Below are 24,655 nucleotides of genomic sequence, written 5' to 3'. Positions count from 1 at the left end.
GGGGGCTGACACGGAAAGCAGCTCTGCAGAGAAGGACTAGGGGTCCTGGTGGACAACAAGCTGTCTGAGCCAGCAGTGTGCCCTGAGGGCCAGCAAGGCCAGTGGAATCCTGGGGTGGAATAGGAAGAGCATTATCAGCCGGTCAGGGAGGTGATCCTGCATCTCTGCTCAGTCTTCCATATCTGTCTATGTATGTATGTATGTATGTATATATACCTAAGGGGGGGTGCCAAGAAGATGGACCAGGCTCTGGTCAGTGGTGCTGCAGACAAGAGGCAATGGGTAGAAACTGATGCCCAGAAACTGTGTTCAGTTCCACCTGAACACAAGGCAAAACTTCTTTACTCTGCAGTGAGCATGCACTGGAACAGATTGTCCAGAGAGGGTGTGGAGTCCACAGGGAGGTGGGACCAGATGACCCACTGTGGTCCCTTCCAACCTGAACCATTCTGTGATTCTGTGACACCACACAGCCCTCCTCAGAAGGGCTGTCACTGGGCCACCGTGGGGTCTGGGGCCAGGTGGGGCCGGGTTCAGCATGGTGGTTCCCCCTGTCAGCCCTTCCCACACTCTGCTTCCCTGGGGGGCTCCTTTAAAGGACACCCACAGGACAGGGGGTCCCCTTGAGGAACGGGATAAAAGTTTATTGGATGTAAGAACCAAACCCATGAGATATGTACATGTATTTACATGACAAAATGAATAAGCCTAATTATTTACAACAAGGACCATCCTTCACAAGTCTGTACATCAAGAAGTAATCGTGATATTTACACACGAGATCCAGAAGCTGTGGGCAAGACGGAGATGCAAAAAAACAAAACCAAAGGGTTGAGGTGAGGGGCACCATGTAGTCATGGACCTCGGCAGGGCTGGGTGGTGGAGGCCGGTGCTGGCCTGCTCAGACACTGTCCCCACTCTTCAGGGTAGCGATGTGGACCCCTGGCTTGTGTCCTGAAGAGGTGGGTGGTAGATTTGAGGTGGCTGCTTTTCCTCCTCTTTGTCTCAAAATTGCTGACCTGCACCTCAGTGCCTTTCTGGGCCATCTCTCCTCCTCCTGGTGCTGGGTGCCCGGTCCCTTCCCTTGCCCCACAGCCACTGGTGGGACACGGGCTGGGAGCTGGGGGTCTCCGAAGTTCCGGGGGGTTACAGCTCGCTGAAGCGCACTGCTGGCTCCAGCTTGTGAGACAGGGCAGTGAGGACCTTGTCGAACTTCTCGTAGCGCTCAGCCTGGCTGCTCTCAGCCCCACGGCTGCCCCAGAGCAGTCGCAGCTGGAACTCGGTGCTGAAGATTTCCAGCAGCTCCGCTCTGCCCTGGAAACCTGCAAGAGGGAAAGTCAGTTCCCTAGGATGGGATCCCCTGCACCTGTGGGATGCTCCATCCTGATGCTGGAGCTGCACACTGGGAATGTGGCAGAGGGAAAGGGCTTTGCTGTCCCCACTGCTTACCCTGCAGCTTCACCTCAGCATTGGTGTGGTAGAGCCCACCATGGTGGGCCACCATCCGTGCTGCCTCCAGGTGGGCCATGACCACCTCCACGCCATTGTCGGTGGCCTCCCAGGACTCGGGGCTTTCCGTGAGAGCCTCATCCCGCTCCAGGAGAGTCACAAGAGGTATGATGTGGGGAAAGGTGGTGTTGGTCAGTGGTGGCCCTTCTGGGGAGAGAGGCACTCTTAGGACCCCGCATGGCCCCGTGACACTGTGTCCCCCTCCCCATCTCCCTGTGGAGTCCTCATGTGGCCAAACACTGCCATGAAGCCAGGCTGCCACCATGCTCCCAGGAGAGGCTTAAAGGCTCAGCTGGACACAGCAGCTGCTGTGTCTATTCGATCGCTGTGCCTGGGGCCATCGCCTCGTTTAACACCAGCTCCTGCCAGCCAGGGTTTCTGGCTGTGCTGGGAAGGGAAAGCTGATGGCCCTGCTCAGGCTGCATTTCCCCGGGCTGCAATGAGGAGCAGGTTTGCAGACCACAGGGCACCGGGCACTAGAGACATGTGGCTTTTCATCTTTCCAGCTGGCCGTCCTGTCCCTTGGTTTGGCACTCACCGCCATGCAAGCATGAGGGTTTGGCTCAGCTGCTGGTTTTATTTAGTTATGAAATGCTTCCTCAGGAAGGAAGGGGCAAACAAGGCCAGACGGGCTCTGCCGAGTGCTGGGGCGGTTCAGCAGCCAGAGGGGAAGTGTCTGGCACTAGCTGGGAGAGGGTCAGAGCTCTCAAAGGGTGACGCCATGCCCAGACAAAAGTGGGAAGGAGAAAGCAAGTGAGATAAGGGCAGCTGCTTCTGTTACCTTTCCCTTCATTCAGGCTCTTCAGGAAAGGCTTAAGCTTCTTCTCATAGAGGATCGCACCCTCCGTGTGCCGCTGCCGCAGCACCATCCAGGTCTGCTCCAGCCGGGCGATCTGAAAGGAGATGGGGCAGGTAGAAGGTGCTGGGGGCAGCACAGCTTCCAGGCACCAAGGAGAACAGCCTGACCCTGGAGCTACAGTCCCCAGCCTTGCACACAACAGTGCTTGCTGCTCCCAAAAACAGCCTCCTCCACCAGTGCTCATGGCCAGAGACGGCACATCCCTGGCACTGAAGCTAGGCTTAGGATTTCTCCCCCTGCCTGTGCCCCAGGACAGCAACTTCCCTTCGTTGCAGCAGCCTTGAAGATGAGATGCAGGGAGGGGGCAGCCGTTCCACCTCCTTTGTCCAGGCAGGAAGCAAGACTTCCCAGCTGGGCTCCATTTAAAATTGAATTTTAATCTCTTTTCATCTTCCAAAGGGAGCAGTGTGGCCCGGAGACGCTGCTGCCACAGCCTTGAGACTGATTGGTATTGTACCGGAGGGCAGATTCATTTCCTCCCAGGAACACAGCCCAGCACAAAACAAAAAGCCCAACCACCGAAAAACAATTGGATCCTGGCGGGATTAGGCTGCCTGCTCTGTGGAGGGGATGGCTCTTCTCCTTCCCTGCTTGCATCCCAGCAGATGTGGCCCCATTCCTCCTACCCTGGGCATTTTCCCCTTTCACCCATCCCAGTGACTGTTGGAGCCTGCAGGACACAGGGAGAGGGATGCACTTTGAGCAAGAGGCTGAGCCCAGGCCATGAGGACGAAAGGAGCGTCCCCCTACCTGTGTCATTTCCAGGGCACTCATCACAGCTGCAAAACTGAACATATTCCCCATGGTGCTCTTCAGCTCAGCAGCCAGCTGGATGGTTTTGTGGAGCAGGGCCGCCCGCTCCTCCGTGCTGCCTGTGCAGCCCAGGATGTCCACGGCAATCATGATGGACATAGTGTGAAATCTGCCAAGGGGTGAGACACAGAGCAGGGTCAGCATGGGGAAGGAGGGTGCTCTGGGGGCTTAGACAGGACTCCTCCTCTCCCTTCCCCCATGCCAGGCTGGGAACACCCAGGGGAGCTGGACCAGGCCACGCAGGGCAGGCTGTGGGCTCATTTTGGCCGTGCTGTGCCGTACCGTTCCAGCAGGTCCAGGCGGAGCTGGTGGCCGTGGGGAAGGGTGAGCAGCTCCATACCGGAGCTCACCCCCATGAGCCGCTGCATCTCCACCGTCACACCCAATATCCGGGCGACCTGGGAAGGAAGGTGAAAGCTGATTAGACCTTTGTTAATTGAGGAGAGGCTGAAGTGTCCTTGGGCAGCCTCTTGCCCCAGCCCAGCCTCTGCCTGCCCTGGCTGATACAGCATGGCAGAGCCCAGTAGGGGGGCTCCAATGCTCAGGGGTTGCCTGATGCACTGATCCCTGCCAACCCAGACTGGAGGGCAGCAGTGCCCATCCCTCCCTCCTGGCCCTGGCCATACCAGGCAGTCCACTTTGGTAATGTGTTTGGCCAGTGTCTTCACGTCCACCTCTGCCAGCAGCTCTTTGACTTTCTTTAGCACAGTCATCTCCAGAGGTTTGTTATCCAGGGGGATGAGCAGGGACTGGAAGGCAGCAGGGTTGAAGGAGGAGGTTGTTTCCATGGTAGGGGGCACAAAACCCATGAAGTCCAGCTCTGCTTTCAGCCTCTGCCCTGCCTCTGCTTCCCCAGAGCTGTTCTCCACAGTCCCTCTCTGTCCTTCCTCCACCTTTAGCCTCTCCACGTAGCTCTTTGTTGGTAGCTGCTTGGTGTCGTGGGCTGGCCGGTCCCTGCTGATGGGCGAGGTGGGGTGCAGCTGGCAGTAGTGCCCCGTGTCTGGGTCGCTGTAGCTGTTCACGGAGGGAGACGGGGAGGCGCGGGCGTACCCATGGCAGGGAGTCGAATGGGAGCTGTGGGCAGGGTCTGGCAGAGGTTTGCTGTTGTTCCCATGGCACAGCTGGGGTTCACTAGACCTTCTTATGACCGGAGAGGCTGGGGTGATTCCAGATGCTTGGCAGGCATGTGGCTTTAGCCGTGTGACTGTAGGGAACAGAGGAGTCACTTATCAAAGCCCGGAGATGCACACACACATAGGGACCATAGATGCAGCAGGCCAGGGACACGGGGCTCAGGAAAACCCCACTGCAAAAACAGAATAACCTGGTCCCAGGACAGCTGCACAATGATGCAGTTGAAGACTGGCTGAGGTCCTGTCCCTAAGGTCCCCCTCCTCAGGTCCCTGCATCACAACAGTGCCAAGTCCAGGCTGATCCACAGCCCCACTGTCTCCAGAGGGATGGAGAGGGGCAATGCCTACCTGTGCTGTAGGCAGGTGATGCTGGGTTTTCAGAGATGGGGGACATCGGGGAGTGCAGGTCTTGGATCTGGTCCACGCTGACAGCACAGTTGCGAATGATGTCTCTGTGGTGGGGCAGGGACACGCTGGGGAGGGGGCAGAGGATGCAGGTTAGTCCCTTAAAGCACGGCCTGGGCAAGCACAGAGGGACTGGGATGAGGGTTTGCTGCCCCAACACCTCCCTTGGATCATCACCGCCTTCCACAACTACCCATAACAAGCTCAGCTGGAGCAGTGAGCGGGCAGTCCTTGCAGCAGCTGGGAGCAGAAGGGGTCACTACCCACTGACCCCCATAAATCAGAGACAGACCTGCATGCAGGGACCTTGGTCCTACAGAGGAGAGCAGAGCAATGCATCAGTATGCCATGCCAAGGCATGGTCCACTCCAGGGTGCTGTGGGGAAGTGAATCTGTCAAAGAAGTCATGGATGGTAGTTTTCTAGGGTTGTGCTGCGAAGTGGTATCTAATACTGTGTGTATTACTCTATTTCTAAGTGGGAGCTCTGTTGGGCTGGTTAGGTGAACTGTTGCTCTGACTCAAAGCTTAGTAGAGCTGGAAAGTGCCTGGAAATGGGACTTGGGAAGTTGCATAACAAGCAAGGCGGTCTTGGGCTGGTGGGGCAGCAGTGGTGGCCTGATGAAAACACTGTGTGTCAATGGTGCTGCAAAAGATGCTGAGTGTGGGGAGGGTTGCAAGGAGTTATGGCAGGTAATTCACTGCCCTCCCTGCTGTGAGTGAGGGCTGGGCTGCTGTGATGTGGTTGGTCTTGAGCACTGTGCCTCAGCAGTGGGAGGAGGATGGGACAGCAGTGGCAGTGATAAGGGATTTGGGGAAAATGTGAGTGATGAGGAAAGACTGATGGATCTGCGCTCTTCTTCTGGAAACACATATGCTCTTCTGGAAGTCTGAGTGTTTCCCTTTTCCCAGCCATAACAGTTGGTTGCCTGTTTTCTGCTGGTGCATTCTCACCCTGTCCTTGGGCTCAGGTCAGGGTGGTGAGAAAGCAGCTTGGCTTAACAACAGGCTGTGTCCTGCTGGAGGCAGGAGTAGACGGGTCTGCCCTTGGCTGCTGCATGTGAGGATATGTGTGTGGCCCTGCCTTCCCTGCAGGGCTCTGGGCAGTCTGGGACTGCCAAAAGTAAGCCATACAAAGGAAGTCTCCTCCTCCACCTCTGGAGAAGCCCAGCTGGCCAAGGAAAATGTGAACAGCTCAGCTTTGTGAAGGCTGTGATCCAGGGTCTGTGCAGACTCCATCAGCACAGCCCCATCAGTCTCCTCCTGCCCACCAGGCTTTCAGCTCTACTTGGTAACTCCTTGAAAATGCTGAATGGAAAGGGCTCTGAAACTAAAAGGGCCATTCAAAACCAAAACCAAACAACAAATGCTGTCTTGGTGTCTGGGACTGACTCTCCTCTTACGTTTGCCTGGGAAAGCTCAGCTCCATGGCTCTAACAAGCCCTGACATGCTGGTAATCCTGGACTGGGTGATTGTAAAACACTCTCTGGCTTCTGGCCTGCAATGCTAAAGTCATGTCTGCTCACTGGGCGTCTGCTGTGGTAGCTCAACATGGCTGGCAGCCAGCCTGGGAGAAAACCCCAGTTCCAGCTGAGTACTGGTTCTTCCCATGCCTCTGCTGGTCTCTTTCTTCCATCCCTGATCCCAAACCTCTGCACCCAGAGAGCGGTGACTGAGCATGCCCTGCCTCCTTCCTGAGGCTGATCCTCTGCTCAGCTGAGCTGGGATGAGACTGCATGCTCACCTGGTTGGGCACCCCTCAGCCCTGGTGATCTTGTCTGCAGTCAGACCGTCTGTCATGGTGATGCTCCTCCTCTTGATGTGCCCTCCTTTCTGGGTGGAGGGGCTGTGGGGTCCCCCGTGCTTCCCGTTGGCCAGCCCGTAGCTGGCTTCCAGGTACCGCAGGGGGAAGGTGCGGTTGATGGGGCAGTAGATGATGGCCCCGCTCTGCTCCGAGATGGCCTTGCGGTTGCCCACGTAGAAACGGACAAGGGCAGGCACGTTATCAAAGCTCTCTTGCTCAAAGAGGTACTGGACATGGGTATGGCCATCGCTGGACTTGACTGTCACCTTGTTGATCTTGAAGTGCAGCGGCTCGTTGCGCCAGCGGCACGTCAGCACGTAGTCACCCAGGCTGGTGAGCGAGTCACGGATGAGGAAGTCGCCATTCCTCTGCACAAGGCTCTCAGACACCTGTCAGGGGGATAGGGCACAGCTCAGCCACAGCCACACTGGATGGGCCACGGGGCATGAGTGGATGCTCTGCTGGGGTGTTATTTGGGGCACTGGTTTTTCCCCTCACCCCTGGCCCTGAGGCATAGGAGGGCATTTGCTGTGGCAAAATCAGGCAGCTCAGAGTTAATGAAGCTCTTGACCAGAGGTTTCCCAGAGGAAAAGGCTGGTGGTTCCGTGTGGCCTCAGAGTGGTCTCCCACAACATTCCAAGTAAAGGGTGCCCAGAGCCACCCGCCTTCCCCATCTCACCTCCCGGGGGATGCGGCCGTGGTACCAGGCATGGCTGCGCAGGTCGGTGCTGCTCAGCTTCAGCTCCTCTTCCAGCTCCTTGTGAAGCTTTTCTGGTGATGAGTCGAGGATGTACTTCTCCTTGGAGAACTGTACAGGAGAAGAGAGAGTGTCAGACAGTGCAGCAGTGCAGGGACTGGGGAGGGAAGGGCTGGCAGGATCCCCATGTGGGGACTGTGGCACCTGCCAGGAGCACAACTGTCCCCAAAGGCCAGGTAACTCAGCTGTGCGTGAGGATTACTGCTTGTGGCAAAGGATGTAGTAATGTGCCTGTTGATGGCCAGGTCCTGTCACCAGGAGCACTTGGATGGTCTCCTGGTGGCATGTCCCTATTGTGCCTGGCCACCTGCACCTGGTGTGCTGCCTCTCTGCCCCAACTAAGAGCTGAGTGTGGCTGGGCAGGAGAAAACCTGCCCCAGCTCCCCCTTAAACATCTCTGGGGCTGAACTGCCATGGGAAGCACTCTTTCAGGAGGAAACCTGCATTATTCCTCCTTTAAACATCTACCACAGTTCCCCCTTCAAAGGGTTAACTCATTGCTTAGCCTGATGGCAGCATAAATAATAATGACAAATGTAAAGGGAACCTTCTGCATTGAAATTAGCTTTCAGAAATTAGCTTTCACCAGCACTGGTGCACCTGAGCCTGGAGGATGCAATTTGCCCCCTCCCTTCCCCTGGAGAGATAAGGGGTGATGGCATCATGTCTCTGTTGGCTGGAGCCTGCCTGCCTCCCTCCCTGCCTGCCACTGGGCCAGTGTTCCCAGCTGCTGGCATAGTGAAGCCAGTGGATGTTTGGGGAGCTGAGCACAGGTTTGGGGTTCCTGTGTGCTTCACCTGAGGCTGGTTCTCCTGGTTGACACAGTGGCTTTAGGATGCTCCTGCTGTGGTACCAACACAGCTGCGTGGTGGAGCAGGGCCTGGGAGCCAAGACTCCTGGGTTCCCTCCATATCCCAGATGTGTGCTGTCCTGAGAGGGGGATGCGTGCCTGCCATGGACTAAGAAGCTTGGATGGGGCTACTGGGGTGTCCTGTTCCTCTGCTCCCGTGAGCGAGGGGGGCTGGGTGGCCCAGCTCACCTCCGGTGGCAGTGCCAGTGTGAGGAGGCAGCAAGGGCTGACCCAGCTCCTTGGTGCCTGTCGGGGCAGGATTCTGGTGATGTCTCGCAGGACAGGCATGGGCTTGAAGCCCTGCTGACACTGCTCTGGCACTGCCAGAGGAGCAGGCTGGCACTCGTGGCTGGCCTTATGTGGCGGCTGGTTCCCTAGAGCACAGGGGGCTGCAGCCCCATGCCAACACATCAGGGCCTTGCCTTGGAGCTGAACTCTTTGCCCGGTGCCTCATCCTCTGTGTCCCGTATCAATTCCCTCTGCTTCTCTACTTGTTGTGAGCAAGGGAAAGTGTAAAGCACTGTGCTGCTCTCCTGTCTTGTACCCATTGCTCTTGCGGCATTCCTGGGACCCCACAAAGTCCCTCAGCAGGACCCTGACCCCAGGTCTCTCCTTCCCTGGAGATGTTCCATCCCTCTTGGTAGCTGCATTCATCTGCCAAACCAGGCAGAGATCCTGTGCTGGGGATCCTGCTCCAGCCTGGGGAGATGGAAGGAGGCAGTAGCAAAGGGCCTGTGCACTGGGACTGTGCTCTCCAGGGCTTGCCCTCACCAGCCTGGACCTGCCCTTATTCCTCCCTTCCTAACTCCTGTCAAGGCGAAGGTGCTGGGAGAGTGGAAGCAGCCTATGAAAACAGTGTGGATTGAACTCTGACTTGCTCATCCAACCATGTTTATTCCCCTTATGAGAGGGTCCCTTTGACTGGAGCTACAGGGATGTGTTGATTGCCCCCCCCCGACCAAGGGCTGCAGGGAGCTGAGCTCTGCTGCTGCTCTGGGCCCTCCTGGAGACAAAGCCACCCGGTGCTGCTGAGCCCGATTAAAAATAAATGGTAGCTGGCGGATGCTGCAGGGGTCCGGCTGCCTCCTGGGGGGCCCAGGCCGAGCAGATGCTGTTTCCATGGCGATAAATCCATTGCCACAGAGCAGACCTGGCCCAGGGATGGTGGGGGACCCTTGACTGCAGCACCCTGTGACACGGTTCCCCCCCCAAACTCTGCTGTCTGTGCAGGCGAAAGTCATCAGAGCTGAGCTGGGAGCAGTTTGGATGACAGCTCTCCCCCCACCACCCCTAGAGCAGGGATTAGTGCCTGTTCTGCTCAGCACTGTACATCTGGGTTTTCCTCCAAATCCTCCCCATGCAAATGTGCAGGATAACAAAAACACAAGCCCAGCTGAGCAGTGCCTGGTGTCTCTGAGCCCAGATTTGGGCAGCAGCTGACTGGCATCCATGCCAGGAGCCATGAGCAAAGCTAGCAGGAGAGAACAGGAGGTTTGGGAGAGGCAAGGAAAGTTTTGCATCTTGCAGATAGGGGAGGGAGCCCAGTTGTGAGCGGAGGGTGTCAGGAGCCACCTTCTCCAACCATATGGAGGGCACTGTCCCTTTGGCTCCTTGGCGTGGCAGTGAGATCCCACCTGATTTGCAAGACCACCAAGAAGGCACTGCTTGGAGTGACTGTGAAGCTATAATGGCTGGGGAGGCAGCATGAGACTGACCATGGGGAGCCCTTTTCCTTGGTGTGATGTGACTGAGACTGGTCCTTGTTGTGAGTCTCTCATGCTATTCCAACCTGCTGCCAAAATCAGCTGTCTGCTCCCCCTTCTGTGTGGGAACTGGGCTCCCCACAAGCCCTTGGTGCAAAAGACCCCTGTGCTGTGGAGGGATGTGCTTCCTCCTGAGCCCTTCAGCAGCACTCGAGTTTCCTCCGCTCCGTTGGGAGCGTGTCTCAGAGGAGCTGGGCTTGCCAGCTGGCCAGGTGCCGAGGCACTGGCAAGGCCTGGCATGGCACGGCCTGGCGAGGCGGCGTGGGCCAGCCGGGCGCTGTCAGGAGTGTGTAAGCGGATGTTTGAGAGCTGCGCTGAAAAGGCACCACTTGGCACTCCTGGCCATGCCAAGGAAATGTCTAAAGTTGCACGGCCCCATGTGAGGTCTTGCATACCAGTGGGTTGGGTGTGGGGAAAAGCCTGGACTCCTATTAGCATCTGTCTGGAGTGCATGGTGCTGGGCTCCTGCATGAAGGACCCAAGGCCTCTTCCAGCTGAGCAGGAAGAAATGGGGATCAGAGTGGTTCTCCAAACCAGCCGCACAAGACAAACCAGCTCAGAAGCTGCCAGAGATGATGCCAAGCTTTGCTTGAGGAATCCCAACCAGCAGCCAAGCTGGCTTGGCTGGAGAAAGGAGAGTGCCCCGATGGGCTGTTTCACAGTCCTGGGGCTGGGGAATCCTCTGGAGCAGCTATGCAATGGGGCAGCTGCCATGAGAAGGCAGTTCCTGAGGCTCTCCATCCCTGCCTGCTTCCCTGACTCTCTATGCTGCTTTCTTGATGGAGGAAGCGCTTCCCAGCTGAGTGGCAAGGACTGGAACTGGTAGTGGAAGGGCAAGAGCTGCAGGGATGGAAGGTGCCGATGCCTGTGGTATGTGTAAAACAGCGGCTGCCGCTCTGCCTGCTCTAAGGAGAGCTTCAAAGGCTGGCATTTGGCTTTCTCTCCTTGCAGAGGTAATCTTATGAAACTGGAGTGATTTCCATTCTGCTTTCCTGCTCTTCCCTCCCAACCTGGAGGAGTTGCAGATGAGGATGAAGTCAGCTTGGAGAGCAAGGTGTACTCACACCCCACCCTGTTGATAACATCTGACTAACCCCAAGGCACCAAGCACATCTGTTCTCCCTCCTGCTCATGCTGCCTACTCTGTGCTGGGACCCTCTCTAGGGAAATCCAAGCCTCTTCTGGAGTTCTCCACCCCTGCTCTGGCTGCTGGAGCAGCTCTGGGGCCTGGGAAGCAGAACTGTGAGGAAATGGAGTAACAAGCCATTGGGAACAGGTGTCTGGGGAAAGCCACAGACTTGCATGAGGGGTCTTCTCTGCTTCCTCCACACCTGGCAATGGGCTACTTCAGCGATGTATTTTGGAGCAAACATCCTTGCTGAGCATCATGGCAAACCCAAGAACCATTCTGCCTGCCTGATGCAGGACTGCTGCACTCACCAGTCCAGGTACCATGCAAAAATGGTTACTCCACCCTGCACGACCACAAGAAAATCCCAGCACAAACAACCCCCAGGTTGTTATGGGCTTGGTCTCCGTCTGCATGTTCTGCTGAGAACCAGCCTGTCCTGCTGATCTTGATATTCATATGGAAAAGAAATCACTTGTTCCTCTGTCCTCTCTTGCAATGACTCTAGGAACCTAAACAGCCTCTGAGAAGGCATCAAGCCTATCTGCCCACCCCATAGGTGACTGAAGGCATCTCTTGGTTATGACACATCTCCATTAGTTCCCACTGAAGGCAGATCTCGGCTCAAGTTCTTTGTTCTGGAGTTCAAAGCCCTTCCTAGGACTAGTCCTGGCTACCCTCATGGTCTCCTCTCCCCTTGGCCATGCTCCTTTGTGGCAGCTCTGGAGCAATTCTGTCTCACTGGCAGGGGTGGGGTACAGCTAGCCAGGAACATCTGGGTGCTCTAAGATGGGACAAGCACCCCAGGTTGTGTGGCAGGGTGGCGGAGTATGCTGCTACCGCTGCCCTGGGGGAGCAGGTCTCCAATGCAGTGATGGTGTGTGTGTATACACACATTTCCATCTATCTATATATTACTTATCTCACTCCAAGACGGCAGCAGCGGCTGCTGCTGCATCCCTTTTCGGAGCTGCTATTGGCCAGAAATGATGTCAGTGCTTCCCAGGCTGGGTGCACCGCCATTGGCGGTGAGCAGGGATGCGGCTGTCAGCTGGAAGCGCTCCAGTCATTCATGGGGACTTCAGTGTGTGTTTGCTGGGCATGCTTGGACACAAATAGATGGTGAAAGATCTGGCAGAGCCAGGTGAGCACTTAGGGCTTCACTTTTAACTCTTTCTGGAGTCAAGATGGAGTGCCCTTCATCCCCTCTCACATCCCTGCACAAGAGCCAGATGCTCACCTGTCTCTCCCTTGTTCTGGCAGCAGCTGGCTGAAAGCACCTGCTCACCCCCTGCAATGTGCAGCCCAAGGGCATGTCCCCGTGTTGCTCAGTGGCCTTTGGACAACTGGAAAAAGCTCTGCTGCTTTTCCCTCTTCACCCCCACTAGCAATCAAAATCCCTGGCTTTGCGCTGAGATCAGCCGCAATCATGACAAGACTTGAAATGCTGCTTCTGGGCTCCGTCTTATCCAGAATAATCTCTAAAGCTCAGCACCTACCTCGCTCAGCAGGAGTACTGAATCAGACTGTCAGCTCTCTTGGCTGCCTTCTAACTTGCAGTATACTACAGCTCGTGCTTCAGACCAGAGCTTGGCTCCTGCAGTCCTAAACACCTTTGCTCTCTCAGTAAAGGAGGGAACCAATTCCCCCCATGGCCCTTGTGCGAATGCTAGAGTCCAAAAATAGGACACCTAGACTCATGTCTGGACAGTGGCAGTGCTGGAAGCACCACAGGACAGGTGACAGATGGATCCCAGCTTTCTCCCACCAGTCAGACCTGTGCAGTGCAGCACAGAGATGGAGACCCGGGCCAAGAAGCTGCATGTTCATCTGGGCTCGATCTCCCTCCTGTGCTCAGTGATGCTCCGGGCACATGCTGCCTTTTGGGGGATTCTAAATACTCCCCTTCATGAGGTCTGCTGCAGGTGAGGACTCCCTGCAGAGACTTTTCTACCTGTCAAAGCGCTGGTCCGGGGGATGTGGTGGCTTTGGCTGCGTCGCCCTGGCTGCGGAGGGGCCGAGCTCTGCCCCCCGACCCTCTGCTCGGCTCACCCCGCGCTCGCTGCCGCCTCGTTGAGCGCAGCCGGCGCGCTGCCCGCACCGGCTCCGTGTGAGCGGGGGGGTACCGCAGGGCTCCCCGCATCGGAGCAGACCCCGGCGGATGAACGGCCGGGGGTCCCCCGTACGCTTCCCCTCCCGCTGCCCCCGCCGCCTTCCCCACGCGTGCGGCTGCCCGGCGGCACCACGGGGGCTCCGCGCCGAGCGGTGCGGTCCCACCGCCGCCCCCGCTCACCTGCACCTGCATGAAGGAGCCGCGGTAGAAGCAGCAGGCGGCCGCGGACAAGGCGCTCCACAGGCTGCACCGCTCCGTCATGGCGCGGCGCGCCCGGCGGGGGCTGCCCCGGCCCGGGCTGCACCGCCGCTGCCTCCGCCGCCGCCGGGCTTCAATTTCAGCCGCTTCCCCGATTACCTCATCCCTTGTCGGCGGCGAGGGGCGGGCACGGTGCGGCAGCTCCGCCCCGGCCCGCCCCGAGGGACCGCCCCGGCTCCGGGGATCCGAGGAAGCGGCACCTCGGGGGGAAGCGGTACCCGGGCCGTCTGCGCCCTGCGCGGGGGAACTGGGAACCAGCTCCTCCAAGGGGAACCTGCGCTCGCATGCCACAAAGGGAACCAGCATCCCTGAGGGGATCGGGCACTCCGGCTGCCTGTGTTCTGAGGGGAACTGGAAACCAGCTCCTCCGAGAGGAACTGGCACTCCCATGTCGCAAAGGGAGCAGGCATCCCTGAGGGGATCAGGCACCCCTAAAGGGAACCGGCAATCCCATGTTGCAAAGGGAAGCAGCATCTCTCAGGGCATCAGGCACCCCGGCTGCCTGTGTCTTGAAGAGAACCGGCACCTCTGAGGCTATCGGGCATCCCTGAAGGGAACCAGCACCCCGGCTGCCTGTGCCCTGAGTGGGACTGGTTCCTCCGAGGTGACTCAGCTCCTCAGAGGGGAACAGACACCCCTGAGGGAAACCAGCACCCCTGGCTGCCGGTGCTCTGAGAGAAACCGGCTCCTCTGAGGGGATCAGACACCCTGAGGGAACCCAGAACCCTTTTTCTCCCCATCCCAAATCTGCCTGCTCTCCCCAGTGATGCCCATGGGTCAGGGACAGCCTTGTCCCCTCTTGCCCATCCTGTCTTCTTTCACCCCCACATGATGATACCTTTCTGAGGGATACACCAGTGCCCACCTCACATGGCAGGGAGCCGGCTGCCTGTTTCCTGTGTAGGCTGTCTCTGACTTGTGTTTAATTAAGGCTCTGCTTCGGTTTAATTAAGGCCACAGTATCACATATGGGATGTGCAAGGCAGCACTGATGACTCAAAGCATTGCTCCAGCCTTGACTCTTAAATAAATCCCCCAAACCCCTGCCTGAACCCACTGCTGGCAGCTGCTCTGTGCCGGGGAGAGGCAGAGGCTCCCCCAGCCCTGGCAGTGACAGGGACCTGCTCTTTGCTGTTCTCCCTCCACATCTGTCCTGCACTGCACGGCCTGGATTTGGCTGTGCTTCGGGAACTGGGGGCTTCACCCTCCCATCTGCAAAGCGTGTTCTGGCCCAAGGACCCCCACGCCTCCTGGGCGACACTGTGACCTCGGAGAGGTATTCCTGCTGCCACCAACCACAGAACTCGCAGCCTTCCTGCTAATTAATTCAAACGAGCCCCTCACATTCCCAGGCAAGGAGACAGCATCCGAGCCTGATGAGATACAGGTCCCTGCTTGAGCAAGCAGCTCTTCTGTGCAGAACAAAGAGCTCAGAGGCGCTGGCTGGGCTCTCACTCTGCCCCTGGTTTTGCAGGGGAGAGAGGAGACAGGAGAGCAGCACAGCTGAACAGCAGGACAGGCACGAGGTGTGGGAGAACTGGTGGCAGCACGCAGCCTACGGGCAGGGAACATGGGGCAGCAGGTGCTCACGGGTTCCATGGGTGCCTGCAGCCCCACCAGCATGGGCAGGGAGCATGGACTCTCCTCCTCTCCTCCTGCCTGGGGCTGAGGGACAGAGCAGATGGCACTGTGCAGGGACATGCTGCTCCAAAAAGATGCAATGGTGAATCATGCTCCTGCCGGGGCTTCTCTCCTGTGATGGGCTCCATGGTTTCCTATTGAGGCTTTCACCAATGAGTGAGCAGGAGCCTCATGGGGTGCTGCAGGGTGAAGTCTTCCAGCTGTGCCTGTGCTGCCCCTCCTCACAGGGAAGCTGAAAATCCCTGACTGAGCTCTCATGAGGATGTGTGACAGCTCTCCAGATAGGTAACGTCTTTCTGCAGCTCTTTCACCTGCACAAAGGCCAAAGCTGGGCTGGCTGGGATGTTGAAATAGAGAGCTGGGCATGCATTTCCCCGGGCAGCTTGGAAACACCAGCCCTTAGGCTATTATTAAAGCACATTAATTACCAAGTGCTTATTGATCCTGGCTTTCCAACCCTCTCTAGCTCCCGGTTGCACCTCTAATCAGGCCAGACCTGGTGATAGGAGCACCAGTCCTGGCCATTTTGCAGCTGAAGCTCAAGGGCTGATGTTTGGCAGATCCTTGGTGCACACCTGGACGCAAACCTGCCTATCAGCCTTTGCTCATGAGGGCTTTGCAACACATCCTCTCCCTCTTCCTGACTCTCTCATTCACCAGCTCTTTTCTTCCTGCCTTTCCTTGGCTCACCCCTCACCAGTGTTTCCCCTCTGCTTGTTTCCCTCTCAGCTATACGGACCAGTGGCAGATCCCAGCCCCATCCTCCCTTGCTGCACAGACAGGCACAGCAGCCTCTTTCCCACCCTGAATCCCACAGGACCTGGGGCTGAACACCCTGCAGCTGCACGGGCTGCCAGCCAGTCACAGTGCCTGCAATCAGCTGGAGTGTCCCTGTCATCCCGGTCACTCACACTCCAGATAATTACTTATTTGACTAAAATAGCTGCTGTCACTGCAGCCATCAGTTGCTTCCCTGGCCAAAGGGAAGTGGTGTATAAACCACAGCCCATGGGCTGTTTCTGGACACGACGGGGATGGATGAGAAGTAACAGCCAGATAGCTTAGGTCCGGGATCTGACTGGATGGTAGGGAATTCTCCTGGCTCACCAAAAAGTACTTGATCCCAAAGGCAGAGCCATACCCATTGCTCCCCACCTGTATTGTTTTAGTCTATTAAATCATGACCCATAAAATGTGCCCATCTCTGGGTGCACACACTGACAGTGCCAGGGAAAACACCCCAAACTATTCTGTTCCTCCCCTCACCCCTCCTTGCCCCCACAGGACTTGCCTGTGCGAGCAGGAGTTTTTCTGCACATCTTGAGGTCCCCATACCAGGGCCCTTCTCTGCAGAGGCCAGTGTATTGGCTTTGCAGGGGAAAATGAACTACATCACATACAGACCCAATACACCCAGTCAGAGCTTTGTTGTCCTGGCACAAGTCCCACTTCCAGCCCTGTGAGCTCCCATTCTGCCAGTCCCACATGGCTTAAGGGCACAGAGAGGAGAACATCCCACCCAGGGAATCGCTCTGTTACACGTCAAAAACTCATCTGGCCGCAGTGCCCAGAGGCTGCCAGTTGCCAGATTCGGTGTGTGGGGTCCTCATCAGCCCCAGGGATGGATGTGCAGGGAGGTGACCCCTGTTAGAAGCAGCAGATGAGCTCAGGGTCCAGCCAGCTCTCTCCCAAGCTTGCCAGTTGATGCTGCCACAGAGGGTTCCCACATTTCCACATCTGGCTACAGCCACCACCAGGAGCCCCAAGTCCAAAAGACGAAGGTGCAGGGCTCTGTGCTAATTAGACCACCCAAGCTGGGCACCTCAGGTCACTTCTCAATGACCACATCTGCCCAGTGGCAGACTAGATTAGATCCCCACTGGGCAACTGGACTCAGGAAGCTTCAACCCTCCTTAAACAAACACCCCAAATGCCATGGCATGGCAGTGACCACCCTGTCACTTCAGTTGGTTTCAGTGCTCTGTGCCCAAACCTCACAGCATCCCTGTCTGGTGCCCCATTGTGCCAGCAGCCTCCTGCAAAAGGGCTGCTCTCCTCCAGAGCCAGGCGCCTCACTAATGAATTTCTGGCCAGACATGAAGAGTCCTCAGGAATGTTAATAGTTTGCTGGAGGATAAGCAAGAGATTTGGAGAGATTTACACCAACTTTCATGTGACAGCCACGAAAGTGGCTCAAACCCTTCCGTTTCTTTACGTGGGGGCGGAGGGAGGAGGCTGCGTCTGTGGGTGTTCACAAGTATCTGGGAACATGAAATGCAAGCAGCTCCTGTGGGAACAGCATTGGGGGCACCACATAGGGTTTGTGTCTCCTCTGTCTTCCCTGGCCTTGCCAGAAATATCTTCCAGGGCCAAAGAGAGAGCCCAGAGGAGAGGAGGGGTGCAGAACTGAGCACCCTGCTGGTGTAAGACCTGGACAGTTCCAGGGCCACCATCCTCTCTCCACCCCTGGCACCCAGCGGGGACAGGCTGTGATCATGCTCCGTGTCTTACCTTCACGTATTCACTGCCAGACTCCAGGCCATCGTGGTGGCTAAAAGGAAGAGGAACAATAAAAATACATAAGTAAAGGGCAGTAAGTTGTGACATTCAGGTCAAAGGCAGTGGTGGAACAACTGGGGGAGTTGGGGTCTGTGCCTCTTGTCTTGCTACGGTGCCAAGAGCATGGCCATGGTTTTGGGAGAGGTTCCCAGGGCCCCAGCAGTGTTCCTGCCTGCTCTGTGCCCATTCTCAGCACAGGGCTTATCCTCCCTAATACGATCAGGGGAGAATGAGGCCTTTTTAGAGGAACTCTCCCCAAATCGGCTTGGGACCTTGTGAGCTGAACCAGGGAGACCCAGCAGCCAGGCCAGGGTCCCCGCAGGTCACAGTGCTGGGGGATACATGCCAAGGTGGGGGGCCCTGTGTCCTGTTCCCTGGCAGAGTTGCATTCCCAGTAGGCAGCTGTTGGGACATGCCACCCAGACAAGCATTTCTGACTTTGTCTATGGCTTTGTGCGACCCTACAGAATTCAAACTCCCACCAAAGCTAGGCCTGAACTGTAATGTCCTGACTGGGACTGCTTTTCATGCTCTTATAGGTCCAGGTATATGTCTGTATGGAGGCATCCCAGGGGAACAACAGAGAGTTCAAAAGGAAAGAGGCTGGAACAGCCTGAGCTGGGATGTGCTACCTTGAGGTCTCACCTTTCAGAATAAAATACAAAAATCCAGATGTCCTTAACCAGAATCCAGAACCCATTGCCTCCCCAGTGCCAAGCTTCAGTATGGACATCCCACTGTTTGCCAAGGTCTCTTGCCTGAGCACAAGGCAGCAGCAGGGGCCTGGGGATGGCAGGCTGCCACACCAGGACAGGCAGCTGCAACTAAGGAATAGCCAAATCCAAGGGCATCATAGACCTGGGATGTCCCTTCCCTGCCAGGAGCCACCTCGTCAGACACACACTGGGAGCTGCTGAGGGTCCTGCACACAACCTCCCCCTGGGACCCGCACTGGTAGCAACTCTGGGGAGCCAAATTCCATCTCTGTGGGCTCTCTCCAGGTTGAGGGTGGTGCCTGGTGGCCTCCCCAAAGGGCAACAGGGATAGCAGAGGCAACCCCTGCCAGACATTTTTCCACTGGACATCCCCTATGGCATTACAGTGGGTTGTGACAGGGTCTATATGAGCTCCTCGTAGTGTCCAGCCCTCCAGAATACAATTCCCACTTCTGGAACCCTCAGAAGTCTTTAAAAAATGTGTGGATGTGGCATTTAAGGACACGGTTTAGTGGTGAACATAGCAGGGCCAGGTTGACATTTGGACTCAATTTTAGTGGTATTTTCCAACCTTAGTGATTCTGTGATTCTCCAAGCCCACGCTGCAGAAACCGCATCCCCTGGTGTCGAGCTTGGGAGGGGAAGAAGGAGCTGGAAATCAAACCCATACTTTTTTGGAGGTGAAGAAAATAGTGGAGCATTTGGGAGCAGGGATGGATGCAGACTCCCCTGGGCAGCTGTGGGCTGCCTGCCCGCCCGGGCACTGCCTCCCCAGCCTGTTTGCCCTTCACACGCCGCAGAGCTGCCTGGTGCTGCGAGAGCCGTGAGAAAAACCGGCAGGAGGATGGGGGGCCTCTGGGCAGGAAGTCGGGAGCATGGGAGCAGCTGGGAGACGCTGCGAGGGCCCGGACAGGAGAGGCCCCTGTGCCGGGGAAGGGCAGCAGCTGGGACCGCAGCCCCCCTGGTTCTGCACATTCCTGGAGGAAACGGCATTTTTGGGGGCAGACGAGTGCCTGGGAGAAATTCCAGGGCTGCCTTTCGAGTGCAGCCATGGCTGAGCTGCTGGGACCCGGAGCTACAGCAATGAGAGGGGGGGGTTGGTGGGGTGGCTGTTCCCTTTGGGCTTGCGAAGGAATCACCGTGACTTGCAAATGTGCCAAGCTCCAGGCTGGCTGCTGGGAACAGTCCAGGAGGATCCGGTGGGTCCAGCCCTGGTTTGAAGCCCAGGGTCTGCCTGTCTTGGAACACTGGTGCAGGCTGTACCCCAGGGGAACCAAATTTGGGCACCTTATGCCTCAGTTTCCCCCTCTGTAGAGCTGCATTGAGGGAGGTTTTGGCTGGCAGTGCTGCCAGAGGGGTCTGCAGGGAGTGTCAGGCAGTGCCTGCGGGAAGCAGCGTTTCCCGTGCCTCACGCACGGCTGGGCGCACAGGGAAACCGAGTCATGTCCGCCCTGTGACCTGCCGGCGGTCATCTCCCGTTAGTCAGCATGTCTCTGCTGGAGTCACAGCCACCGCCTTGCTCTGAGCAGCTCCACAGGCTGGTTGCCACTCCCTGTCCCACAGCAGCACAATTTCCTCCCTCACAGGCCTGATTCTGGGAAAGCCCTCCTGTGTATGAGCATCCTCAGCCCATCCTGTCTTGGGGACTGTCTTTAGCAGGAACACTCCAGGGGGGCAGGTGAAAACGTGTCCCAGGGCCATGTTTGTTCCTCCCCAGGGAACACGCTGCTGCCATGGCCTGGCAGGAACAGACTGTCCCCATCCCCAGGGATGTGCCTGCGCAGGAGGAAGGGCTGGGGCGCAGCATTATCCCGGTCCCACTTCCTCCCACCCGTCCCACAGCAGGGCCTGGCCTTGGGATGGCTCTGGCAGACGGCTGCTCCTTGAGGCAGGGGCTGTGGCAGGGGCTCTGGGTTAGAGTGTGGAGGGGCAGAAATAACCCTGATGCCAAAACCTGCTCTGGTCACTCTTGTGCCTCAGTTTCCCTGGCAAGCAGCAAGGCTACACCCATCATCAGGAAAACCACACAGGATGCAAAAAAGCATTTGGCCCCCCATTTTTGGGACCCCAAGTCCCCACTCCCCAGATTCAAGACACCCAGGTGACCCACCCTGTTCCACTGCTGCTTGGTTCCCAGCCATGGTGGCTTGGGATCTAAGTAATTTCTGGGAGATGGAGGGTCTGGGTGAGCCCTCTGCACCCTCCTCGAGGACTCTCTGCCACTGCTGGGGCTCTGTGCTGACTGAAGGATGTGGCAGTGTCACCAGCCCCCCAAACCTCCGAGCCTCTGGCCCTCCGAGCTGGCCGCTGCCCCTGGCGCCGGGTCTGCTGTGGTTTCAGCAGCTCTTTCCTTGAGCAAACACCACCACGGGCTGGGGGCCTCGGCACCCGAGCAGCGGCTTCGGCATCTGCGTCGAAATTTTCTGCCCGCCCCAAGCGAAGCCCCTTCCCAGCCTCTTCCTCCCCATCCCCTCCGCTGTGCCGGGGTGCTAGGGGTGGCCAGGGGGCCGGAACCCCTTACCTGCCCTGTCCCAGGGTGGGAAACCTCCTGCCCAGCGCTGTCATCGGCCCTGCGGGATCCAGCAAGCGCCTCTGCTCCGGGATGGGGAGAAGTTCTCCCGCTCGCTCTCCCGCCTTGCACTGAGCGTCGGGACTTCGGGGCGCGCAAGGCGGTGGCAGACCCTCCTCCTTCCCGTCCCAGCCCTCCTCCGGCCCTCCCTTCACGGCCGGCAGGAATGTGTGGTCGGCACAGCCCGGCTCCCACCGCCGGCACGAATTTCTCCTCCTCACCCCGCTTACTGGGGCCACCCGGACCTCCCGAACGCTCAGTGTCAGGAAAAGGAGCCCCCGGCCCCGGGGCGGTGCAGGGGGAACAGGGACATCAGGGGCCACTTGAGTGCAGAGAGAGGAGAGTCAGGCCAGGGAAAGGGGGAGAAATGTTTTCGGGAGAAATTTGGAGTCGCCTTTGCCTGTGTCCCTAGTCCCACACCCTGCTGGGCTGGGGTCGTATTTGGCCCCTTATGCCCAGATGCCCAGGGGCAGGGGGCTAAAAATCCCTCTGGTTGATTCTGTGGTCACAGCCCTCCAAAAAATCCACCCTGAGTCATCTCAGAGGGCTGAGCCTCAAGTTGCCCCGGAGGGGGGAGATTGTGCCTGGAGTGGGGGTGTGTGTGCCCGGAGTGCGGGTTTACTGGCAGGTGATGAAATGGGGACAGTGTCTGGTTTCAGGATTTGCCCGTGTGCCTTGGGAGAGGCAGTGCTGCTCGGGAGAGGGGGAAAGGATAGAGGGGGTGGAAAAGAGGAGAGTGAGAAGCGGAGAAGGCTGTAACAGTGCTGGTGTGAGCTCTCCGCAGCAACACATCCTGGTGCTGGAACGCAGCCGCCTCAGGACAAAGAGGTGCCGGGGCAGAGCGGGGCTGCAAGATGTTTCCACCCCGTCCGGAAACAAGAGGGAACAGGAATCCCACAGGAAACCTCGTTCCCATGGAGCCGCTGACCTGACCATGCTCCAGCTGCGCTGTCCCACCGGCCAGGTGCATCCCGCTGGCACTGTGGGCACGGGGGGACATTGCAGTGACCCTGTTGTATCCCAGCCCCCTCCTCTTGCCCTGGAGGGGCAAAAAGGGGGGTCTTAGCAGAAGGCAGAGCAACCCTCAAAGGGCTATACCTGTCTGGGGAGATCTTGTCAGGATGCTCTTGTCCCTTTTCCAGGAGATCCCCATCAGTGGTCTCTGCTCCTGCTGCTGCATCAGGGTTTGTGGTTTGGCTGGGGTTTGGAGCCAGGCTGGAGCTCAGTGCCTCTGTCCTAGGGCAGGAGACATTCCCCACAGGCTCCTGGTCTGTTCCGGCCATCACTGCCTCCAGGGTGTCCCCAGGCTCAGCCTCTTCCTCCTCCTGCTCTGCTTGTCCAGCAGCTGGGGGTGAGTCTGTACCTGGGCCAGGGGTGCTGGACGTCTCAGGGCACTTGAGGCTGGGGAGCTGGGCTGTCTGGGGAGTTTTGTTGTTGGGAGTCCATTTCTCCTGGCAGTTCTGGCTACTCTTGTCTTTGCCCAGGCTCTTCCCCGCCTTGCCCAGATTCAGCCTGGGCATGGTGCCCATGTGGCTGTACATTTCCGATGATCGGGCATAGGGGCCAGGGCTCTTGGGCACGGTGTTGAGATCATCCTGGATGCTGTCAAAGGGCTCCCCCAGGAAGCCGTGGGGAGGTGGGAGATGTGGCCTGAGACTCTCAGGAGAGTTGGGGACCGCAGACATGCGCCGGAAGGTGAAGGAGCGGGGGATGCTGCTTAGGCTCCCAAAGCCCTTGAACTTGAAAAACTCTGGCAAGGAGAAAGGAGTGGTGAGTGTAGGGTTACTGCTGGCACGGTGTGATGATGGGGGGGTCCTAGAGCCCCTGGTCCTGGGTTGGGGTGGGCATGGGGCACTGTGCAGCCTGGTGTCACTCTGTTACACCCACATCTGCAGTCCCAGCTTGGCATGACATCCCCGTGGTCTGGGGTGTATGTGATGCTGCTTGAGGTGTCTCTGCTGGGAACCCGGAAACTCTGCCCTGGTCCCTCGGGGAGCAGAAGTCTCCTGTGCCCTGGTAAATCTAACGGCTGCATCTTCCCACCACAGCTGAGGGGCGAGCAGGTAAGCAGGCAACTCTAGAAATTATTTCAAATCTTTTCCTCCTGCCTGCTTTCCCCGGGGGACTCTGGGCAGGGCTGTGCCCATTCCCACAGCCTCAGGGCAGCCCTGCAGGATGCAAGAATGGGACACACAGCATCTCCCCGGGGGATGGGGGTCCTGAACACACATGACCTGCCCACATGTGCATGTCTCGCCAGCACGGTGGAGCAGGAACCAGCCACGGGCGCTGCTGCGGGCGGGAGATAACCTCCCCACTTCCTCGCCCGGCCCCTCGCCAGCTCCAGCTGCCACCTGCAAGTGCTGAGCACGAACATGCTTCGCCGGAGAAATATTTGTAACTCCGGCAGGCGGCTTTGCATTTCACACCTCAGCCCCAGCTCAGCTCAGTGTGCTGCTGCTGCAGCGCAGCCTTGGATGGTGCTGGTGCCGGTGCTGGTGTCAGCACACGGGGTGAGCCAGCCTGTGGCCGCAGTGCTGTTGAGCAGGGTTTCCCTGCCTGCTCCGAGTGCTGTGGGCGGCCACCGGGGGTTTTGCAATGTTGATGCCGCCCTGGGGCTCTGCAAAGCACGGCGGATTTGCCGGGGCAGGAAGCGACACGTTGCAGAGGTGCTGAGCAGGGACCCGGGTGTCCGGGGCTGCTCGGCCCTCGGATTCCCACCTGCAGCCTCTGCGGGGCATCCCTGCAGCTGGACAGGGCGAAGAGGCTGCATCCCAAAAGCCCCTCTGCAAGGCAGAAACCTCGTGGCCTGAGTGCAGTTAGAGGCAAAACTACTTTGGCAAAACATCCTCTTGTAGTCCAAGCATCTTCTGCTACTTGCTGCTCCTGGCACTGCTGCGAGGTGGGAAAGCCAGCACTGGGCACTTTCCCCATCTCCCCACCACTCTGCCACAAAGGAAAATCCCAGCTGGGATGGGGCCGCGGGTTTGGCTAGTGGAGGGGTCCCGGGGGAGCGGAGGGACTGGCTCCCCTCTGGCGCCGGCCCCGCGGCAGGAATGCAGAGAGCACAACCCAGTGATGGGAATGGGGTGAAGGCCTCTGCAACCTCTCCCTGGGGTTCCGGGGGAAAGCCGAGGTCTGTGAGAAAGTGCAGAGCTCGCTCCCTGTGGGTATGGAGCACTTCCTCCCAGAAGAGCCAGTGGGAATCCATTCCCAGGCTCCCACCCCGGCTCCTCTGTGTCACCCCCATCCCTGTGCTGCTGGAGCACCCTGGGTCCTAGCCACCCTCAGCCCCCAGCACCAGCTGGTACCCCAGCTGTGCACCCTGAAGGGTGTGATTTAGAGTGAAGACCCTTAAACCCTGCTGTGCATCCCTCTGGTCACATCCCAGCATCCAGCACAGGGCTGGGCTGCAGCAGACTGGTCCCAGTCCCAGCACCCAGCTCCTCAGCCAGCACCAAGCCCTGGAGATGGAAACCCCCAAAGCCCCTCACCCCAATGAGTTTCCTAACAAGAGCAGAGCCTGTCACAGCTCCAAACATCCCTGGATGGGATGACCCGGGGAGCGTGTGAGCACACACTCACACTCACACTCACACTAACTCTCACACATCCTCCTACCCACCGGGATGTCCAGGTGAGCACCCCATTGCCCACCCACCCTGTCCCGCGGCCACTTACTGAATTTCTTGAAGCCCCCTCGTTTCTGGCCCTCGGCCATGGCCGTGGCGCTTGGAGGCCGCAGGGACCAAGAGGGACAAGAATATAACTGTGAAGC

General features: G+C 58.0%; 1 protein-coding gene across 4 annotated transcripts; it reads right to left on the bottom strand.

The window, feature by feature from the left end:
* Positions 1 to 618: 618 nt before the first annotated feature.
* SH2D3C (SH2 domain containing 3C) lies at positions 619 to 24,651 on the bottom strand. Of its 4 annotated transcripts, none has more exons than XM_042052129.1 (12): positions 24,559 to 24,651; positions 21,976 to 22,627; positions 17,545 to 17,584; positions 7,202 to 7,330; positions 6,463 to 6,911; positions 4,663 to 4,787; positions 3,808 to 4,385; positions 3,464 to 3,579; positions 3,119 to 3,290; positions 2,291 to 2,402; positions 1,450 to 1,653; positions 619 to 1,322 (listed from the first exon to the last, which is right to left on the bottom strand). In XM_042052129.1, the coding sequence occupies exons 1-12, from the start codon at positions 24,596 to 24,598 to the stop codon at positions 1,147 to 1,149; spliced, it is 2,793 nt and encodes a 930-aa protein (XP_041908063.1). In that variant the 5' UTR covers positions 24,599 to 24,651; the 3' UTR covers positions 619 to 1,146. The 4 variants fall into 4 exon arrangements, with proteins under 4 accessions (XP_041908063.1, XP_041908062.1, XP_041908065.1 ...); XM_042052128.1 differs by having other exon boundaries at positions 1,450 to 1,656; positions 24,559 to 24,650; XM_042052131.1 differs by lacking the exons at positions 21,976 to 22,627; positions 24,559 to 24,651 and adding an exon at positions 20,830 to 21,205 and having other exon boundaries at positions 1,450 to 1,656.
* Between the last annotated feature and the right edge of the window lie 4 nt (positions 24,652 to 24,655).

Source organism: Corvus kubaryi, unplaced genomic scaffold, assembly GCF_017639235.1.
Source record: "Corvus kubaryi isolate FWS band 111438036 unplaced genomic scaffold, C.kubaryi_AGA036_p1.0 78, whole genome shotgun sequence".
Lineage (NCBI taxonomy): Eukaryota > Metazoa > Chordata > Aves > Passeriformes > Corvidae > Corvus > Corvus kubaryi.
This window is presented reverse-complemented; position numbering and strand designations above follow the sequence as displayed.

Bases quoted from the DNA above. Each gene is read 5' to 3' on its own strand.
- SH2D3C (XM_042052128.1), bottom strand. From the start codon at position 24,598: ATGGCCGAGGGCCAGAAACGAGGGGGCTTCAAGAAATTCA. The intron at 7,331-17,544 runs GTAAGACACGGA...TCTCCTGTACAG, and splicing joins CTGGCAGTGAATACGTGAAG to TTCTCCAAGGAGAAGTACAT. The intron at 1,323-1,449 runs GTAAGCAGTGGG...TCCCTCTTGCAG, and splicing joins TGCTGAGGTGAAGCTGCAGG to GTTTCCAGGGCAGAGCGGAG.